An 18,913-nucleotide genomic window follows, 5' to 3' on the forward strand; every position below is an offset into this window, starting at 1 on the left:
TTTTTACTCTCATCGAGAGAGGATGACACTAGGAGTTGGGGCAATTTTCTTGTCTATTTCTCACACAAACTCACACAAATGCCATGCCAACCTGAGGGGTTGGGGTTATATACTTATAGGCTACTAGCCAGCCAAGCATATGCCAAGATGCTAGTTTAAGATGCTGTCCTAAAAACAGAAAAACAGCCACAAGGACCATGTAAGCAGCACAGCCCCACAAAGACCAGCCACGCATGAGACTTATCCATCATTCTCCCCCTAAGTCTTGTGTGTCGTCTTGTGGAAGAGTTGAACCATCCCGGTCCTGGAGCAGAGCTCAGGGAATTTGATCCTCCCAAGGGGCTTGGTGAGCAGGTCCGCAAGCTGGTCCTTGGTGTTGATGTAGCTCGCCTTGATGCTCCCTTCCTCCAAACAGCCTCGGATGAAGTGGTGCCTCACTCGGATGTGCTTGCTGCGTTCGTCGAACACGGGGTTCTTTGCCAGGGCCAGAGCGGACTTGCTGTCTACCCTGAGCTCCACCGCTCTAGTGTCTCTGCCGAGGAGATCACCAAGCAGTCGAGCGAGCCAGAACGCCTGAGTCGAAGCGGTGGAGGCCGCTATGTACTCGGCCTCGCAGCTGGACAGGGCCACCACCTGCTGCTTGACCGACTGCCAGCTAACGAGGCACTTGCCGAGGAAGAAGATGATCCCGCTCGTGCTCTTGCTGGTGTCGATGTCGCCGGCGTGGTCGCTGTCGCTGTACCCGACGAAGTGTGCCGCCCCAGGGCACCTCGGGTAGTAGAGGCCGTGGTCGAGAGTCCCCGCAACGTAGCGGATGATCCTCTTCACAGCCTGCTGGTGCTCCGTCGTCGGTCGCTGCATGAACCGACTAACGTAGCCGACGGAGAATGCCAAGTCCGGCCGTGTGTGGGCGAGGTAGCGAAGGCTCCCCACAAGACGCCGATACTGCGTAGCGTCTACCTCCTCCGTCGTGCTGTCGCGGCTCAGCTTCAGCCTCTCCTCTATCGGAGTGAGAGCTGGGTTGCAGTCGGTGAGCCCAGCTAGCTCAACGACGCGCTTGGCGTAGGCGGTCTGTCGAAGCGTGATCCCAGAGTCATCCTGGTGCACCTCGATTCCCAGGTAGAAGGAGAGAGGCCCCAGGTCACTCATCTGGAAGGTGGCCTTCATCTCTTCCTTGAATGCTGCCACCTCCGCATCCTTGGTGCCGGTGATCACCAAGTCGTCGACGTAGACACCCACCAGCAGGGCATTTCCTCCATTGCCCCGTCGGTAGATGGCCGCCTCGTGCGGGCTTTGCTCGAAGCCCATCCCCTTTAGCGTGGAATCCAACTTGGCATTCCACGCCCTCGGTGCCCGCCGCGAGTCATAGAGGGCCTTGCGCAGGCGGAGTACCTTGCCCTCCTTGCCGGGGATCGCAAATCCCGGCGGCTGGTGCACGTAGACCTCCTTCAAGTCGCCGTTAAGGAACGCCGACTTGACGTCCATGTGATGAACACGCCAGCTCTCCAGGGCAGCTAGCGCAAGGAGTCGCACGGACTCCATCCGTGCCACGGGAGCAAAGGCGTCGTCGAAGTCGACCCCCTCCTGCTGCACGAAACCTCGTGCCACCAAGCGAGCCTTGTGCTTGACGATGGCACCGGCTTCATCCCTCTTCAGCTTGTACACCCACTTAAGGGTGATCGCGCGATGAACTGCATCTCGGGCGGGACTGCAGCGATGAGAGCATCCAGCGCCCGTCGATCTAGGCCGTAGTCGACGTCGCCGTACCGGACTGCCTCCCACATGTGCCGCACCTGGAGCTTTACCGTCGTCACCGCAGCCCACTCGACGTAGTTGGTCTTGGTGAGGGTAGGCCACCCACTGCCGGGACCGACGTCCCTGACAACAGCCTGGAGCCCGTGGTAACCACGGTACCGATCCGGGGAGAGAGCCACGCTGCCTGTGAAGGCCGCGCTCTCCATCGACCCGTCCGCCACCGTTGCCGTGCGCGCCTCGTCCAGGAGCGCCGCCAGCGCGTCCGCGCCTGTCTGGGCTGCCGCCGCGCTCGTGGGCGTGCGCGGCTGCCCCAGGAGCGCCACCGCCATCCGCGCCTCCTCCAGGAGCGCCGCCGGTGTGTCCGCGCCTGTCTGGGCTACCGCCACGCTCGTGGGCGTGCGCGGCTGCCCGCTGCGCCGCCTGCGCTCGCGCTGCCTCCCTCTCTAGCAGCTCGAGGTCCGCGTCGGCAGTGTCGTCAGTGGAAATGGAGCTGTCGATGCTGCTGCGTAGAGCCTCGACCTCCACTGCCGCCGCATGCGCTGCATTCGCCGCCACCGCTGCTTCCGCCTCCGCTCTGGCTGCTGCCAGCTCCGCCGCTGCCAGCCTCGACGCCCTTGCCGCCGCTGCAGTGGTCTCTGCCGCCGCTCGCTCGCGTTCTTCTGCCGCGGCAAGTTCGGCGACGCCGCGTGCTTGAGGCGACCGAGCGCTGAGACTGCCCTGCGGACATGGCACGCTACCGCGGGGGCTGCTGCGTGGGGAGAGGGCTGCTTCAGACGAGCTGCTGCTCGTCTGCGCAGGGGAGGAGTGAGCAGGAGCGGCCGGAGCTGCTGCTCGCAGCTAGGGCTGTTGTGTGGCTAGGAGAGGAGATGAGCAGGAGATGCTCAGGCTACAGGATAATACGGCTCTGATACCAGTTGTTAATCGCTGAATTCTCACTCTTGGTAGTAGGAGAATTCTTACTCTCATCGAGAGAGGATGACACTAGGAGTTGGGGCAATTTTCTTGTCTATTTCTCACACAAACTCACACAAATGTCATGCCAGCCTGAGGGGTTGGGGTTACATACTTATAGGCTGCTAGCCAGCCAAGCATATGCCAAAATGCTAGTCTAAGATGTTGTCTTAAAAACAGAAAAACAGCCACAAGGACCATGTGAGCGGCACAGCCCCACAAAGACCAGACACACATGAGACTTATCCATCACGCCCTTTATTCATCTGACCCAAGAAATAAAACGACCCCGACAAAGAACCAAATCCTTACATCAGTGCAAGGACATCCGCAGCCCGCACCTGCTCACCTTCTCCAACATCCCAACCAAAAATAGCAGCTAAAGCACAAACATGGGAGTCAGAGAGGAATGGCCTGAATAGCTTACTATAATTGTCTTGAGCATTCGGCTGAATAATCTCCCTTTCTTCAAAGCCAAGTTGTCGCATCACCCTCTTCTGAGCCTCCGAGAGCATCGGGCCTAGAGGGCAGGGGGCAGCGCCAGCGACCCGCCGGCTACGCCGCGGCAGAGACCCTGAAGGAGGGGCCTTTTTTCGCCGCTTCTGGATCACGGGCAGAGGGACGAGCATATCCATTGGCTTGCGCACCTTCTCAAGCTTCCGTGATGGGGATCCCTCCCTCGGACACTGGGAGGAGCTGTCCACGGTGGCCGGGGCGGGAGTTCTACCACGGCGTCGTTGCCTGGAATAGACCCAGAGCGGGGGCGAGACGAATACCTCACCCTGCGGTGCTTGGAGAGTCTGAGTGGGAGGCAGGACAGGCCCGGGCGGAGCAGGCACCTCCGAGCCCTCGGAATCCCCACCCGTAGCCGTTGGAGCAGGCACCTCTAAGCCCAAGGGCTCCCCAATCTGGCCATCAGAAGCCGACGCAGTGGCAGGTCCCGCGCCAAATGTTGGCGAGGGGGGTTTGGCGCCGGTGGGAAGAACCCCGGGAAGACGGACGCGGGAGATCGTTGAGGTGAGCATGGTGAGGCCGGAGAAGCTTCAACCGTTGCCAATCCAACGGGGAGGCTCAAGGAAGAGCACGGCACCATCGGCCGGCCGGGGGAGCTCCAGACCGTAGCATCACCCAATCCAGTGCACGCCAATTGGGAATCAATCACAGGCCGAGGGCCCAAGTCCAGCCCAAGAGAAGCCGCATCCGCCGGGCTAGAAACGAGGACGCCATCCAAAGGCAAAGGCCCAGCATGCACTTCAAACCACACAATAGATGGGGAGGCCACCGAGCAGAACGGGGACGTCTCCTGAATGCGCGCGACATCGCGGTTTCCGAAACGACTGCATTTGTTGCAACAGACGCATCGAGCACAGGGACATTCTCGGGACTGCGCGTCTCAGCATTGAGGGCAGAACAACCGTCGCCTGGAATGTCACGCACCTGGACCTCTTTGGAACCCGCGGCCAACGACTGAGAGCACGCTGCCTGAGAGTGGGCCACATGAGATCTCCCCCGAACAGAGGATTCCACCTGCTTCATGATCGATCCCAGCCGTGAACCGCCATGACACGAAGCATCACGATCCGCCGGTCCCGAGCTGGGCGGCAGCGAGGGAGGACGGACGCGACGCCGACGCCTTGCAAGATCATTATCATCATCATCCCCTCCATCAGTGGGAGGAGGGCTTGGCACCAAAACCTCAGGGCGGTGAACATCGGAATACTGTAGCTCAATAGGGTAGGCCAGAACCCTTTTGACAGGAGGATCTTCAACGACGACCGTTGGTGGCTCAACCACCCAGAGCTCCCTAGAAGAGGGGAGCGCAGACAGGTCTGTACTCCAGGCTAAGCATCGGAAACATGAAAGATCCACGAGTCCAAGAGTATCAGGATGCACCTGCTGAACCCACGCGTGCGGACTCAAGAGACGATCCACAGTAGAGGTTTCCCAAACGTGGTTTGGAATGCCACGAAGCTCGACGTCGATCAGGAACGACAGGACACGACCCTGGGCACCAGTCAGACGGCTCCAACGCTTACACAGGAGGCTGAAGTTGAATCCAGACGAACTGACTGGCTGCCTCAACCCAACCAGACGATCAACCAAGGCCAATTCGGGGAGAACCAACAGGTAACTTGAGGACGAAGCCTTACGAAGTACTAGTGAGGTGGCGTCACCATCAATTCTGGCTGCAATCACCGCTGCCACCAACTCCACTGCGGCCAGCAGATCATCGCTGATCACATTCACCGTTACCGCTCTTGCAAGGTCTTCTTTAGCTCTAGCCACCTGATCGCTCCAGTCAATGATGCATGGGGGAGGCCTCAAAGCATCAGCAGACATCTCCGAGGAGGCAGCACCCGGCACCGGGCCAGCAGCCAGAGAGGAGTCAGGCTGATCCTGCACGGGACACTTCCGGAATCGCGGACGTCGTCGACGACGCGACTGCCGCGCCCGCGCACCATGATCCTGGGCATGCACCTCCAAAGGGCCTTGCGTCATGCCAGCGTCACCAGCCAATTCCGCCAGAGAAGGCCGTTGCGGAGAGGCAGCACTGGTAGCTTCGTGGGCCAGGGAAATCTGTCGCCACACGGAGACGCGACCAGTAGCAGGTTGACGATACATGTTCTGCGTCGCACCAGCGTCACCAGCAACACCCGCCGGAGAAGGCTGTTGTGGGGTGGCAGTACTAGTAGCCCCGTGGGCCGGCGAAATCCGTTGCTACACGGAGACACGGGGATTAGCGCTCCCTCCGCTGAACACCCTAGGGCACTCGAAGGAGCGATGCCCTAGAGACCGGCAGCGGAAACAGCAAGTCGTGCGACAGAGAGCAGACGTGTGGGATGGCGAGAAACAGTTGAAACATTTGCCAACGAGGTTCGCCTGGACTAGACGGCGTGGAGGATGGGTCGCGCGCCGACGCCGACGCCGAGTACCGTGAGACTCAGCCTTCTGCCACCCCCCTGAACAGGACGCACCGCGCCAGTCGAGAAGGATGCGCCCCTCCGCCCAGGAACGTCCCGCTGGTGGAGCGTAATCCTAGGAGCCCAGGAAGACTCCGGTGGGGGTGCAGCAGCCACCACAGGCCCCGCCGATGGAGCATCCATGCCCGCCAGAACAAGCCCTCCTTCACCCGGAGCCGAAGTTGCCGCACAAGACGCGCCCGAAGAAAAAGAAGCCACTATGTCGCGGAAGGAGGGCCGAGAGCTGCCAGAACTGGAGGAGGTTGGGCTATCAGCGCACCAGCGCTCTAGTTTGGAGCGCCCGCACGAAAGGAACGGCGCCGCTGGGGAGGAAACAGGGGAGGAGACCACCGTCCCCGAGAGGGAAGGAGGCACAGGCGCCGTTGGGGTGGCCGGCAGGTTGTGGGTGAACTCCGGCGGGGGGCTGGTGGAGGGAGGCGAGACGGTGGGGGAGGGAGAGGGGTCGGGAGTCATGGTCTCGTTACTGCCTTTTTCACCCCTTCCACATTTTAGTATTTGCCTTTTTATCATTTCTATTTTGGACATCTGGGTTCTATGAACTTTTTGAGTCTCTGCTTTCATTAACTCCAGTTGAGAGGCTGCCTGCTCAGGCTTGAACTGGGGTGCTTGTAGGTCATGTGAGTACCTTCCTAAAGGATTTGGTTCTCCCCTATGTTAAGACAGCCAGGGAGATGTCTTCTCCCGATGGTCAAGCTTTTTGAACCTGAACCTGTACTTTTATCGTATTTGTTGTTGGATGATGCAATATGCATTGAGTGCTTTCAAACCTTATTCTTTTGGGGGTGGGGGTGGGGTGTTAATGCGTAGGAGATTGCTAAAATCGCTGAGCTAACCACATTTGTTTCTGCTACAGAGGAGGAGTCAGTGAAGGGCAAGGTTTCTCTGGTGAGAATGGAACCATCACAGGAAAGGATTGCCCAAAAGGTCTTTATGGAACATTTTGCAAGGTAACTTATGAGACATCAGATGTGCTGCCTTAACTCTTTTGGGCCACATCACATAATGTGTTACATTCAGAAGATTGGTTCCTGTTTTAATTTTGTTGTGTATTGAGGACGCAATTTAATGTAGTAGCTAACTTTTGGAATGGCCAGCAGCAACCTATTTGGTAGCTTAATAGGTTAGTGTTATTATTATTAGTAGTACCTCTCTTTGTTTTTACTGTCCCTTTGTGACTCTTGTTGGGTTTCATCTCTACCCCAAATGGTCTTGTTGACTAAAAGGCCTTGTTATTGTAGTTTACTGTCTATTTGTACAATCACATGGCACAAACATAAACATACACTTATCAACCTAGAAAAAACCTTAAAGCATGCCTCTAGATTTTAGTTTGACTGGCTATTGCTACTTGTACAGTGCTTACAATGTTGCAATGCTTTCTGTGGCTAAACGCAGGAATGTCCTTCAGGAACATACAAGAATGTTACTGGATCATCTAAGTCAATGTGCTCACCATGCCCTCCAAATGAGCTACCTCGCCGTGCTGTATATATAAGCGTCCGAGGTAGTTCTTGTTGTGTTCCCGTCTTATGTGACAAATATTAATTAAACTGCAGATCAACCCCATGCATTAGCAGACCAGAACAATATGCTTCTGGAGTCTGTTCTCAACAGGATTTTTTTATGCACTTCTTTGTCTAATAGGTGTGTCTACAAAGAAACGTTTGAATGGTGTCGTCCACCTTTCTTAAGTGATATTAGAATGTACTACCTCCGATCCAAATGTTGGTCATTTTAGACTTGTCAACAAGAATTAAGGAAGCGGATAAAATGACTTTAGTTCCCGTCATTTATTATGTATTTGGAAAGGTGACTTCATTTGTGAGAATGGTAGCATTATAAGTAGGGCAAGGAAGGAAGAAGAGGTAAAAGACACATGATCTAAACTGACCTTCATTTGGAGAAAAGTTGAAAAAGGCTAAAACAATTACATTTGGAATCGGAAGTAGTAGTGGCATTAGTCTGGGTCACACATGTGTATTTTTTTGTTCTTTCATGTGGGTTACTTCTGTTTTCTTTTTTATTATTTAACTCCATTCGATTTTTTCTGTTTCTGAAAGTTTTTGCTAACTATGCAATGTTTGTCAGTTCGCCTGATGTTATAAACTTAATATTATGTTTTTTTGACAGGTGGTGTTGCTGAAACCCCATGCCCATACAAATGTGTGTCTGATAGATATCGCATGCCTCACTGTTTTACTGCCCTTGAAGAGCTGATATACACGTTTGGTGGACCTTGGTTGTTTGGTCTGCTTCTTTCTGGCCTTCTCGTTTTATTAGCTCTTGTTTTGAGTATTGCTCGGATGAAGTTTGTTGGTACTGATGAGTTGCCTGGGCCAGCACCAACTCAGCACAGCTCCCAAATTGATCACTCTTTTCCCTTCATTGAATCACTGAACGAGGTGAAATCCATTCTGTTGTGCTGATTCCCTTAATAAGCTGTCGTATGATTATTTCTAATGTTACTGAAATTTCTGCTAATGTGGCAGGTATTGGAAACTAACAGGGCAGAAGAATCTCACTGTCATGTGCACAGGATGTATTTCATGGGCCCAAACACCTTCAGTGAACCTTGGCATCTCCCACACACCCCGCCAGAGCAGATTTCAGAGATTGTGTATGTACTCCCATACTTTGTTTGTTGTTTGTATTTCAATTATTTACTAATTTCTTCTTGTATCCAAAATTTTCCTAGCCGTTGAATGTCCTCCTGGCTCTTTCCTTTTTCAGGTATGAGGATGCATTTAACAAATTTGTTGATGAGATCAATGCTCTTGCAGTCTATCAGTGGTGGGAAGGGTCAGTTTATAGCATCCTATGTATACTTTCATATCCCCTGGCATGGTCGTGGCAACAGTGGCGTAGGAGAAAGAAATTACAAAAACTCCGTGAATTTGTTCGTTCTGAATATGATCATTCATGCTTACGGTCCTGCCGTTCGCGTGCACTTTATGAGGGGCTGAAGGTATGTATCTTTTGTTTTCTGCTTTATTTGCAGCTCTTTTCTGATCTTTCAGTTTCATGGTTGGATTATCTGGGGCAAAATCGGTAAGTAGTATCCTTGAGCATGCAAGACAACCGTACGTGGCTGCGCATTACCTGCAACTTTAGTCGTATCGGAAAGCATAGGTTGCATTAGGCTTGCCAATTGTTATACATGTGATTGTCTCGTCATATTATGGATTGATGATTTCTTGTTTTCAAATTGATAGGTAGCTGCTACTCCAGATTTAATGCTGGGTTATCTAGATTTCTTCCTTGGTGGGGATGAGAAAAGGACTGATCTTCCCCCTCGGCTGCATCAAAGGTTTCCAATGTTCCTGATCTTTGGAGGCGATGGAAGTTATATGGCTCCATTTTCACTTCATAGCGACAGAGTGGTCACAACTCTTAAAAGTCAGGTTGATTCTGAAACATTTCAGATTGTACTGAATTGCTGAATTAAACCAATTATTCTCTCACCTCTCTTTTATAGGCTGTGCCATCATCAATATGGCATCGTCTTGTAGCTGGATTGAATGCCCAGTTGCGTTTGGTTCGTCATGGAAATCTAAACACATCATTTCTTCCTGTGTTCAAATGGCTTGAAAGTCATGCAAATCCTGCATTGAACACGTACCGTGTGCGTGTTGACCTTGCATGGTTCCAAGCTACAGCATTAGGTTACTGTCAGTTTGGTCTTGTTCTTCATGCTGTGGGGGAAGCGGTGACCGCTGAACTTCAAGATGGCTCTACAATTAAAACCGATCAACATTCAGTGTGAGTCATTTCTTGCTTGCCTGGGCATTTGTATTCTGCCCCTCTGATCGTCATATCTCTCTAATCACTTCCTCTAACAGAAACCAAAACACTTATGCTGACTCTCAACTGGGCCACTCAAGGACCAATGATGCTCTGCGTAAAAGGATAACTGGCACCATTCTCAATGTTCACAATCTAAGGATGCTTAATGACAGGAGAAATTTGTTTTACCCTCTCTCTCTTATCTTGCACAATACAAAACCAGTTGGACATCAGGTGACTATCATTTTCACAACTATAGTAACATAGCCGCAGTGTGCGCATAGCGGGATTTGCTACATTTTGAACTCACCATGGTTCTTTTGCTTTCAACTGCAGGACCTCGTGGGCTTAGTCATCTCAATACTGCTTCTTGCAGATTTCAGCTTAGTCTTGCTTACTTTCCTCCAACTATATTCATATTCTATGGTTGATGTTTTGTTAGTCTTGTTCATTCTTCCTCTTGGGATACTAGCACCATTTCCCGCTGGGATAAATGCTCTTTTTAGTCATAGACAGAGGCGGTCAGCTGGTCTTGCTCGTGTCTATGCCTTGTGGAATATTACATCACTGGTTAATGTTGTAAGTACTCATCCATCTTTGCCTATACCTGGACTTTCGCTCTAACAAGCTCATTAGGTTGCTAAGTTCAGAATCATAGGGAGTTTAATCATTGCTGTCTTCTTGAGCATTTGTTGGGGAATCCATATTGCCATTAGGAGTTCTAGCATGAACATCGTCACATACTTGCATAAGCAAAATATAGAGCCTGAACGCTGAGAACCTTATTCCTACCCACAAATTTATATCATGTAAAACTCAGTAGTGCTTTTTTTCCCCAGTGGTTTGTCAGGTTGAAGTTGTTAGAACCAAAACACAGGTTTGGGGCTGAATTTCATATTTCATTAGCCATGTCACAACTATGATAGGTTGGGGATACATATAGGATAGTTTGCTTGAGCCTTAAGAAAGCTTGCTTGAGCCTTAAGAAAACTACAACATATTCTAGAGATGCTAAAGTAGATGCTAGGGACAAAGATAAGGACTGACACAGTCACCAACTACTCTAGATAGTTATCCTAGGTAGATAAGGACAAGACTTATAGCTGTCATTCTCCCCCTAAGTCTTGTGTGGCACCTTCTGGGGAATTTGAACCATCCCAATCCTGGCGCGAAGCTCCTGGAACTTGACCTGCCCAAGGGACTTGGTGTGAAGGTCGGCGAGCTGATCCTGGGTGTTGATGTAGCCGGCCTTGATGCTCCCCTCATCCAAGCTGCTCCTAATGAAGTGGTACTTGATTCGGATATGCTTCCTGCGCTCATGGAAGACGGGGTTCTTCGCCAAGGCCAAGGCGGACTTGCTGTCCACCCTGAGCTCCACTGCTTCTGCGTCTGTGCCCAGGAGATCGCCTAGCAGCCGAACCAACCAGAGAGCTTGAGTCGAAGCGGTTGTGGCAGCGATATACTTCGCCTCGCAACTGGACAGAGCCACCACTTGCTGCTTGACTGACTGCCAGCTGATTAGACACTTGCCGAGGAAGAATAGCGTCTCGCTGGTGCTCTTGCTTGTGTCGATGTCGCCAGCAAGGTCGCTGTCGCTGTACCCGATGAAGTGCTCCGCACCGGGACACCTCGGGTAGTGCAAGCCGTAGTCGGAAGTGCTCGCGACGTAGCGGAGGATCCTCTTGACGGCCTGCTCGTGCTCCGTCGTCGGTCGCTGCATGAACCGACTGACGTAGCCAACGGCGAACGTCAGATCTGGCCATGTGTGGACGAGGTAGCGAAGGCTGCCCACAATGTGCCGGTACCGTGTGGCGTCGACCTCCTTTGCCGTGCTGTCGCGGCTCAGCTTCAGCCTCTCCTCCATGGGAGTGTGTGCTGGATTGCAGCCAGTGAGCCCGCCCAACTCGACGATGCGCTTGGCATAGATGGTCTGGCGAAGGGAGATGCCGGAGCTGTCCTAGTGGACCTCGATCCCTAGGTAGAAGGAGAGAAGGCCCAAGTCGCTCATCTGGAAGGTCGCCTTCATCTCCTCCTTGAATGACTCCACCTCGGCCTCCTTGGTGCCGGTGATCACCAAATCGTCGACGTAGACGCCTACCAATAGGGCATTGCCTCCCTTGCCCCGCCGGTAGACTGTAGCCTCGTGAGGACTTTGCTGGAACCCCATTTGCTTGAGAGTGGAGTCTAGCTTGGTGTTCCAAGCTCGGGGTGCCTGCCGCAAGCCGTAGAGGGCCTTGCGTAGGCGAAGAACCTTGTCCTCCTTACCGGGGATGACGAATCCCGATGGCTGGTGGACGTAGACCTCCTCCTTCAGGTCACCGTTGAGGAAGGCGGACTTGACGTCCATGTGATGCACACGCCAACCCTCTTGGGCCGCTAGTGCGAGGAGACGGACGGACTCTATCCACGCAACGGGCGCGAAGGCGTCGTCGAAGTCGACTCCCTCCTGCTGGACGAACCCGCGCGCCACCAGACGCGCCTTGTGCTTGATCACCACCCCGGCCTCATCCTTCTTGACTTGTAGACCCACTTAAGGGTGATGGCGCGGTGGCCGGCAGGAAGATCCGCCAGCTCCCACGTCCGGTTCCCCTCAACCGCGTCCATCTCCTGCTGCATCGCGGCGCGCCATGCCGCGTCTCCCTCTGCCTCAGCGAAGGAGCGGGGCTCGCCGTCCTCGTGCGCCAGGTGCAGCTTCACCTCGAAGTCGTGCACCGCCAGTCCAGGAATGGGCTGATCACCGAAGATGTTGTCCAAGGTGCGGTAGCGCAGAGGCTTGTCGTTGTGGTAGGCATCGATGATGAACACGACGTCCCGGGAGATGTAGACGCGCTATGTTGTAGGGTCGAGGATGCGGTAGGCCTTGACGCCCTCCGCGTAGCCGATGAAGACCTCTGGCGTGCTTCGATCGTCGAGCTTGCCGACGTTGTTGAGCTCCTTGGCGAAGGCGAGGCAGCCGAAGACGTGGAGGTGGCTCACCAATGGCTTACGCCCGTGCCAGGCCTCGTACGGTGTTTTGCTGTCAAGGGCCTTGGTGGGTGAGCGGTTGAGGAGATGGACGGCAGCCATCACTGCCTCCCCCAGTAGATGGCCGGCATCCCTCTCTGCTTGAGGAGGGCGCGGGCGGTGGCCACCACCGTCTGGTTACGGCGCTCAACGACGCCATTCTGCTGCGGGGTGTACGGCGCGGAGAAGTGGCGCTGGATCCCCTCGTCGGCGCAGTACGCCACGAACTCAGCCACCATGAACTTGCCGCCGTCGTCGGTGCGTAGCACCCGAAGCTTGCGGCCGCACTCCTCCGCAGCAGCTTGATGGCGCTTGATGGCGTCTGTAGCCGCCGCCTTGGTGTCGAGCAGGACCGCCCACATGTAGCGAGACACGTCGTCGATGAGGAGCAGGAAGAAGCGCCAGCCTCCAGGTGTCACGGGGCCGCAGAGGTCACCGTGCACGAGCTCCAGCTTCTCCTTGGCGCGGAAGCTCGCCTGGCGGGGGAAGGGGAGCCGCCACTGCTTGGTGAGGACGCAGGTGTCGCAGAACTGCTCCACGTGCTCGACTCACAGCATGCCCTGCACCATCTCCTTGTTGCCGAGCTGCTTCAGGGCCTCGAAGTTTGAGGTGCCCAAAGCGCTCGTGCCACTGCCAGGAGTCGTCGTCGCGACGGGCTGCAAGACACACGGGCTACGCCACCTACACGTGGAGGACGTAAAGGCGGTTGGGGCCTCTGTTCACCTTGACGAGAAGGCGACGATGGCGATCCCAGATACGCAAGACCCCGTGCTTGATCTCCACGCGCGAGCCGTTCTCATTCAGCTGTCCCAGGCTGATGATGGAGTTCCTCAGCGCGGGGATGTAGACACCGGTGAGCAGTCGGTGCTCGTCGGTCTTGGCGGTGAAGACGACGGAGCCGATGCCCTTGATCTCCACGGCAGAGGTGTCCCCGAACTTGACGGAGCCTCGAACGCCAAAGTCGAGCTCGAAGAACTCCCGCCGCCCGGTCATGTGGTGGGTGGCGCCGGTGTCGAGGTACCACCCGTCGATCTTGTCGACGCCGGACCCGTTGCCGAGGAAGACGTGAGCCCGCGGCTTGTCGAGGTGGAGCGCGGCGGCGGCCGGCGCGGCAGAGGAGTGTGGCTCGATGCTCCTGTGTACGAAGAACAGAGCCGGCTTGTCACCCTCCTGCGCTTGCGCGACGTGTGCCTGACCGCCGCGCTTCGCTTGCTGGCAGTCCTTGGCCCAGTGGCCGGTCCTCCCGCAATTGTTGCAGGTGTCGTCGCGGGTAGCCTTGCGCTCGCCGTCGGCGCCGCTAGGAGCGCCACCACGCGCCTTATCCTGCTTGTGCGGCGACACTTGCGGCTGCTCGACGAACCCGAGGCCTCCCCCTTCTTCCGCTCCCGCTGGCTGGCAAGCCACTGCCCCTTGGTGAAAAGAAGCTTGCCACCGATGGTGATCGGCTCCGAGGGAGGTAGCTGCTCACGGTTGTCGACGGCCTTGAGGCGACCCGTCACCTCCTCGATTGACAGCTCGGAGAAGTCCAGCAACATCTCGATCGCGATGGCGACCTGCGAGTACTTCTTGGGGACGACGCGGAGGAACTTCTCGACAGCTCTCTCCTTGTCGATGTCGTTGTCGCCGTACCGCGCCAACTGCTGCATCAGAGTGTTGAGGCGGAGAGCGAAGTCGTCGATGTCCTCACCCGGCTTGAAAGTCAGGTTCTCCCACTCCTGACGCAGCTTCTGAAGCGTGGACCTGCGGGCACAGGCGCTGCCAATGCGTGCCGCGGCGATGGCGTCCTAGGCGTCCTTGGCGGTCCGCTTGTTCGCGAGGGAGGAGCGCATCTCCGTCGGAACAGCAGCAAGAAGCGCCTCCAGTGCCCGTCGATCCTCGTCGAAGTCGGCGTCGCCGTACCGTACCGCATCCCACATGCGCCGCACCTGCATCTTCACCTTCATCACCATGGACCACTTGGCGTAGTTGGTCTTGGTGAGCATGGGCCATCCGCTGCCGGCGTCCTTGACGACGGTCTGCACGAGGGGAGCCGGGCCGGTCACGGCGCCGGTCCGGGGAAGGGGAGGCGCGCTGCTTGTGAGGGCTCCACATGCCAGCGTCTCGTCTGCCCAGGTCCCGCACCTCGCGCCTCTCCTCCCGCTCCAGCTAGGCATTGGCGTCGCGTGCCGCCCGCTCGTCCCGGTCGAAGTCGCGGCGTCGTCCGTCGAAGCGGCCCGCGTCGGTTGTCGAAGCCGTCGCGGTCGCCAGGCTCACGTCCACCGCGTCTGCCCAGGCCGCCCACGTCGGGCCAGGCCCGCTCGGCGTCCGCTCTGCGGCGTAGAGCCACAGCCGCTCCTGCATCTGACGGACCCGCCCGGGCGCCGTAGTCCTGCTCGCCCGCGTCCACCTCTGCACGGAGTGCAGCCGCTGCTGCTGCAGCCTCCCGCGCCTCTGCTGCTGCCTGGTGGGCGGCTTCAGCCGCACGCGCCGCAGCAAGCTCGGCCTGTGCGATGCGAGCCGCCCACTCCGCTGCTGCTGCACGCTCGGCCGCCGCCTCCTCGCGCCTGGCTGCTGCAGCACGTATGCTGGAGGTGGTGGAACGGTTGGAGGAAGAGGATGAGTAGTGGAGAGACATGGCGACGGATTGGGATGAGGTAAGGGTAGAACCCTGATGAACTTAGGCTCTAGATACCATTTGTTAGAACCAAAAAACAGGTTTGGGGCTGAATTTCATATTTCATTAGCCATGCCACAACTATGGCAGGTTGGGGATACATATAGGATTGCTTGCTTGAGCCTTAAGAAAACTACATCATATTCTAGAGATGCTAAAGTAGATGCTAGGGATAAAGATAAGGGCTGACACAGCCACCAACTACTCTAGATAATTATCCTAAGTAGTTAAGGACAAGACTTATAGCTGTCAGAAGTGTGAGCTGGCTGGTTTTGTTTTGAACTTCTCCTGAATCCTGATTTCCCATTTGCATACTGTTTTTATGTACTTTGCATGCATATGCTATACAGTTTCACATGAAGGGTGACTACTGATTTTCTTCACTGTAGCTACAGGAACGTGTTATGTACTTGCCTCTGTGGCCACCCCTCCCCTACTCCACCTGCCTTGCCGTCGCTTGAGCACGCGGCCGGAAGCCTGTGCGGCCGCAAGGACGGCAGCTGCGGGGCCCTTTTCCCTCTTCCCATCTGTTTCCTCCCATAAAGCTCGACGGCAACCATGGCAACGGTGGAGTTTGGTGGCAGCCTTCCAGCCCATCTGGCTCGGTGGTGGCCAGATCTGGTGCCTCCTTGACCGGATCTGGTGTCTAACCCTGGTTCCGGTGCTGTTCCTCGTAGATTGGCTTGGGGGTTGCTGCTGTGGTTTCCAGGCCGTGAATGCTGCGGGCACGATGGCTGGAGGGGAGGCTGACATAGCCCCTGCAGTGCCGTCTGTGTTGGTGGACCCAAGGGCGGTGGCCCAGGTCATGGATTCTGCTGGGGTGGCACTAGCGCTGGACGCCACTTGGCACAGTCGTCTCCTCCGGTCGCTTCTCCACTCCCTATCTCCGTCTCCTAGTTGTGGTCGGCGGTGGTCTCCTGACTGGTGCGGAGAACGCAGCGAGGACACACGTGGTGGGCGTAGTGGCAGGGAAAGCCCATGTCACTAGCGTCTGGACTTCAGATGGGCAACCTGGGTGGGTGGGTTCTGTGAGATCAGGGTGAAAGCTCAGACGGCGACGTCTTAGGACGCCACATTCTCCTTGGAGGCATCCTCTTTGTACCTCTTCTACACATCCGGTTGGTGATTGCTGGTGAAAACCTTTCCATTGTCGGCTAGCATTGTCGGTGTCTTTGACATCGTTACCTTCGTGAAGGCGTCGCTAGGCACTTCCAATGCTTGCCGTGTGGCTTTGCCACTGCTCCTTTGTTATGTTTCTGTACAGGATGTAGTCTTCCTATCTCTCTTGGTAGCTTGGGATGGCCTGTTGTAGGTGTGTACTCGTCTTGATGCTTTCATCGACGGCTTTCAGCAATGTATCTTTCCTTGTTTCTTGATCCGCTAGACGGTGTTTGGAGGTCTGAGGGAGGTTATAGGTTTTGGCCAGTGGCGAGATGACAACTCGGTTGAGAATGTCGAAGTATTTGATGGAGTTCTTTCCTATCAAGTATCGATGTGATGCTCTGAGTGCTGCTGTTTTCACTGGAGGAATACAGTCGCTGGATGGAGGCAATGAGGTTGAAGCTCTTCAGCAAGTTGTGTATTGAAGAAGGAATAGGATGGGGACTTAGTCTCTTTTATTTGTTCCGTGTTTTGTACCATGTTTGGTGGAGTGTAATCTAAGTACTACAAATCTGTTGTAATTGGCTGCACACATTTACTTGTGATTGTTGGAGGTGGAATGTTATATTCCTTTTTTCTAAAGAAAAATAGGAATAATGTTTTATGGTTTTTACCTACAAGTGCTATCACTCGCAGGTTGTGGCTTCTGTATGTGGATTTCTGCATTATAAGTCATCAAACAAAAAACATCCAAGCATGCAGCCATGGAATTTTGGCGGGTAAGTGTTTATTTCCTCCCTGTACCTGAATGCCATATTGCCATTGGTCTGCCATATCTTTTACCTAGGAACCTTAACCTCGGAACTCTTGGCAGGGAGGAAACCAGCTGGTGGCTATTCCCTACAGGACTTGTGCTATGCAAATGCATTCAAGCAAGGCTTGTTGATTGGCATGTATCTATCTTGGAGATCCAGGATCGCGCAGTTTATAGCAATGACCCAACAATATTTTGGCAGTGAAAGCATTCCGGATAACAGGAGTGCTCATGAGGAGAGCTTAATGCAACTCAAGTTTTTTGGGAGTTGATAAAAGGAAGGCTAGGGAGTTAGTTGGTTCTTTGTTCGCCCAGTCAAGGGAAGCATGTACAAAGTAGAATGCTGATAGTTGCCTGCCTATATAGACTTAATGACTTACAGTGCATGGTTAACCTTTTGTCCAGTCACTCACCCAACTTTGTTTTCCTTGTACATAGGAAACGGGTTTAGTTGATCCATTCATTGTAGGGTTTAGGATTTAGACACCATAGAATTATAGATAACCTAAGCTAATCTCCAAGAGCTGGTGGGAAACATATATACTTTTTTTTTGGTTTAAAGTGTTCTGTCTTTTGCACTGATGTTGAGCTGGAAAAGGGGCGAGGCATCAAATAGAGGCCTCTTTTTCCTGTTAAGGTTGATTAAGACAAATGTTAACGTGCTGATGTTTATTCAAGATCTAGTTGCCATATGTTGCCGTGATGATCCTGCTTCTGTTTTGTTATAGTTCTTGCTTAAAAATTTCTATGGCAAGTCGAAATTCATTGTGCTACTAAGAGCCCACGATATAGTAATTTGGACAGCAAGGATATTTTTGGCCTGTGAACTTTACTGTTACCCCCTAGTAGGGGTTTTGAATAAGCAGGTAATGTTTGAATTATGTTAAATTGGGGTTTAAGATTAAATATTTTATTACATTTTGAAGAAATTGGGCCATTCTTTAAGAAATAATATTTCTCATTTAGGCATCATCAAGTTAACAAGATGGAGTTTTTAAGACCAGATGTCCAATCCCAGTTTCAGTGATTCAGGTCTGATAATAAAAATAGTTTTTTTATATATTTTAAGTCTCATGTTAGTTTTTAGTTATGTATAAAAACCAGTTTTTCGCATGCAGTTGTTGTATTGTTAGAATTTTTGGGAAAGATTTGTTTCTGCTTTATTTATTTTTTTTGTATATATGGATCAGGTACTTGGTTGGCTTGTTTTTGTTGAGGATTGATTTTTTTTTTGTTGGTTGTCATGCAGGCGTTCACAATGCTTAATTTTTTCAGTATTTGTCTAAGTTTGTGTATTTTTGTTTTGGGGCAATGGGCGTGTATGTTGTTGAAGGTTGCAGTTTGGTATGATCTATCCAATTGAACTGCGGGACAAATCTAGATTTAATCACGATACACTATTAGAGCATCAAGAGTCTTTTTTAAATCTCACTCTTTAAATCATTATTTGGAGAGCCATTTGCGTAAAAATCGCTTTTTATATATTTTCACTCTCAAACAGTTTTTCTGTATCTCATGCGCAATTTAGAGTTATTCTCGTCTTCTATTTTTGCTAGCGAAAAATTCGGAATAGAAGATGACTATATTTGGATGACCATTTAGAAAAGCTGTTGGAGGGTAGTTTTTTTACCATAATCTCTATCCCTAGCATTTAGGATGGATCAAGTCTCTTAGAGATGCTTACTCACTATTTTTGCGTTTGGTTTGAAGAACGTGTTAGTCCATCATCTTGCTAGTCCTCAGCTCTTTTTTATTTGTTTATGATATGTGATGAGTTGCTTCTGTCTCATTACACACAAACTAATAGTTAATTTATAAATATGAGAAGTAGAGTTATTTTTATCAAAATTATGGGTGCATCACTATATTCAG

The 18,913-nt window shown here is 53.1% G+C and overlaps 2 protein-coding genes across 4 annotated transcripts in view; one reads left to right on the forward strand and one right to left on the reverse strand.

The window, feature by feature from the left end:
* LOC136515068 (uncharacterized) overlaps positions 1-17,747 on the forward strand; it is a 32,677-nt gene extending 14,930 nt beyond the window's left edge. Inside the window, exons 12-22 of one of the 3 annotated variants that reach the window (XM_066508752.1) lie at positions 6,541-6,634; positions 7,083-7,191; positions 7,818-8,089; positions 8,177-8,304; positions 8,418-8,652; positions 8,900-9,088; positions 9,163-9,446; positions 9,527-9,704; positions 9,807-10,049; positions 16,924-17,006; positions 17,102-17,747. In XM_066508752.1, coding sequence (XP_066364849.1) covers positions 6,541-6,634; positions 7,083-7,191; positions 7,818-8,089; positions 8,177-8,304; positions 8,418-8,652; positions 8,900-9,088; positions 9,163-9,446; positions 9,527-9,704; positions 9,807-10,049; positions 16,924-17,006; positions 17,102-17,246 — 1,960 coding nt within the window. In that variant the 3' untranslated portion in view covers positions 17,247-17,747. Of the gene's footprint in view, positions 1-6,540; positions 6,635-7,082; positions 7,192-7,817; positions 8,090-8,176; positions 8,305-8,417; positions 8,653-8,899; positions 9,089-9,162; positions 9,447-9,526; positions 9,705-9,806; positions 10,050-16,923; positions 17,007-17,101 lie in introns of those variants that run through there. The other 2 variants (XM_066508753.1, XM_066508754.1) reach the window with 2 other exon arrangements.
* On the reverse strand, positions 3,015-5,206 carry LOC136518218 (uncharacterized). Its single transcript, XM_066511866.1, has 2 exons — positions 4,402-5,206; positions 3,015-3,488 (listed from the first exon to the last, which is right to left on the reverse strand). Exons 1-2 carry the CDS (start codon positions 5,203-5,205, stop codon positions 3,015-3,017), a joined length of 1,278 nt encoding a protein of 425 aa, XP_066367963.1. The 5' UTR covers position 5,206.
* Positions 17,748-18,913: the final 1,166 nt, after the last annotated feature.

Source organism: Miscanthus floridulus, chromosome 17 (assembly GCF_019320115.1).
Source record: "Miscanthus floridulus cultivar M001 chromosome 17, ASM1932011v1, whole genome shotgun sequence".
Classification (NCBI taxonomy): Eukaryota; Viridiplantae; Streptophyta; class Magnoliopsida; order Poales; family Poaceae; genus Miscanthus; species Miscanthus floridulus.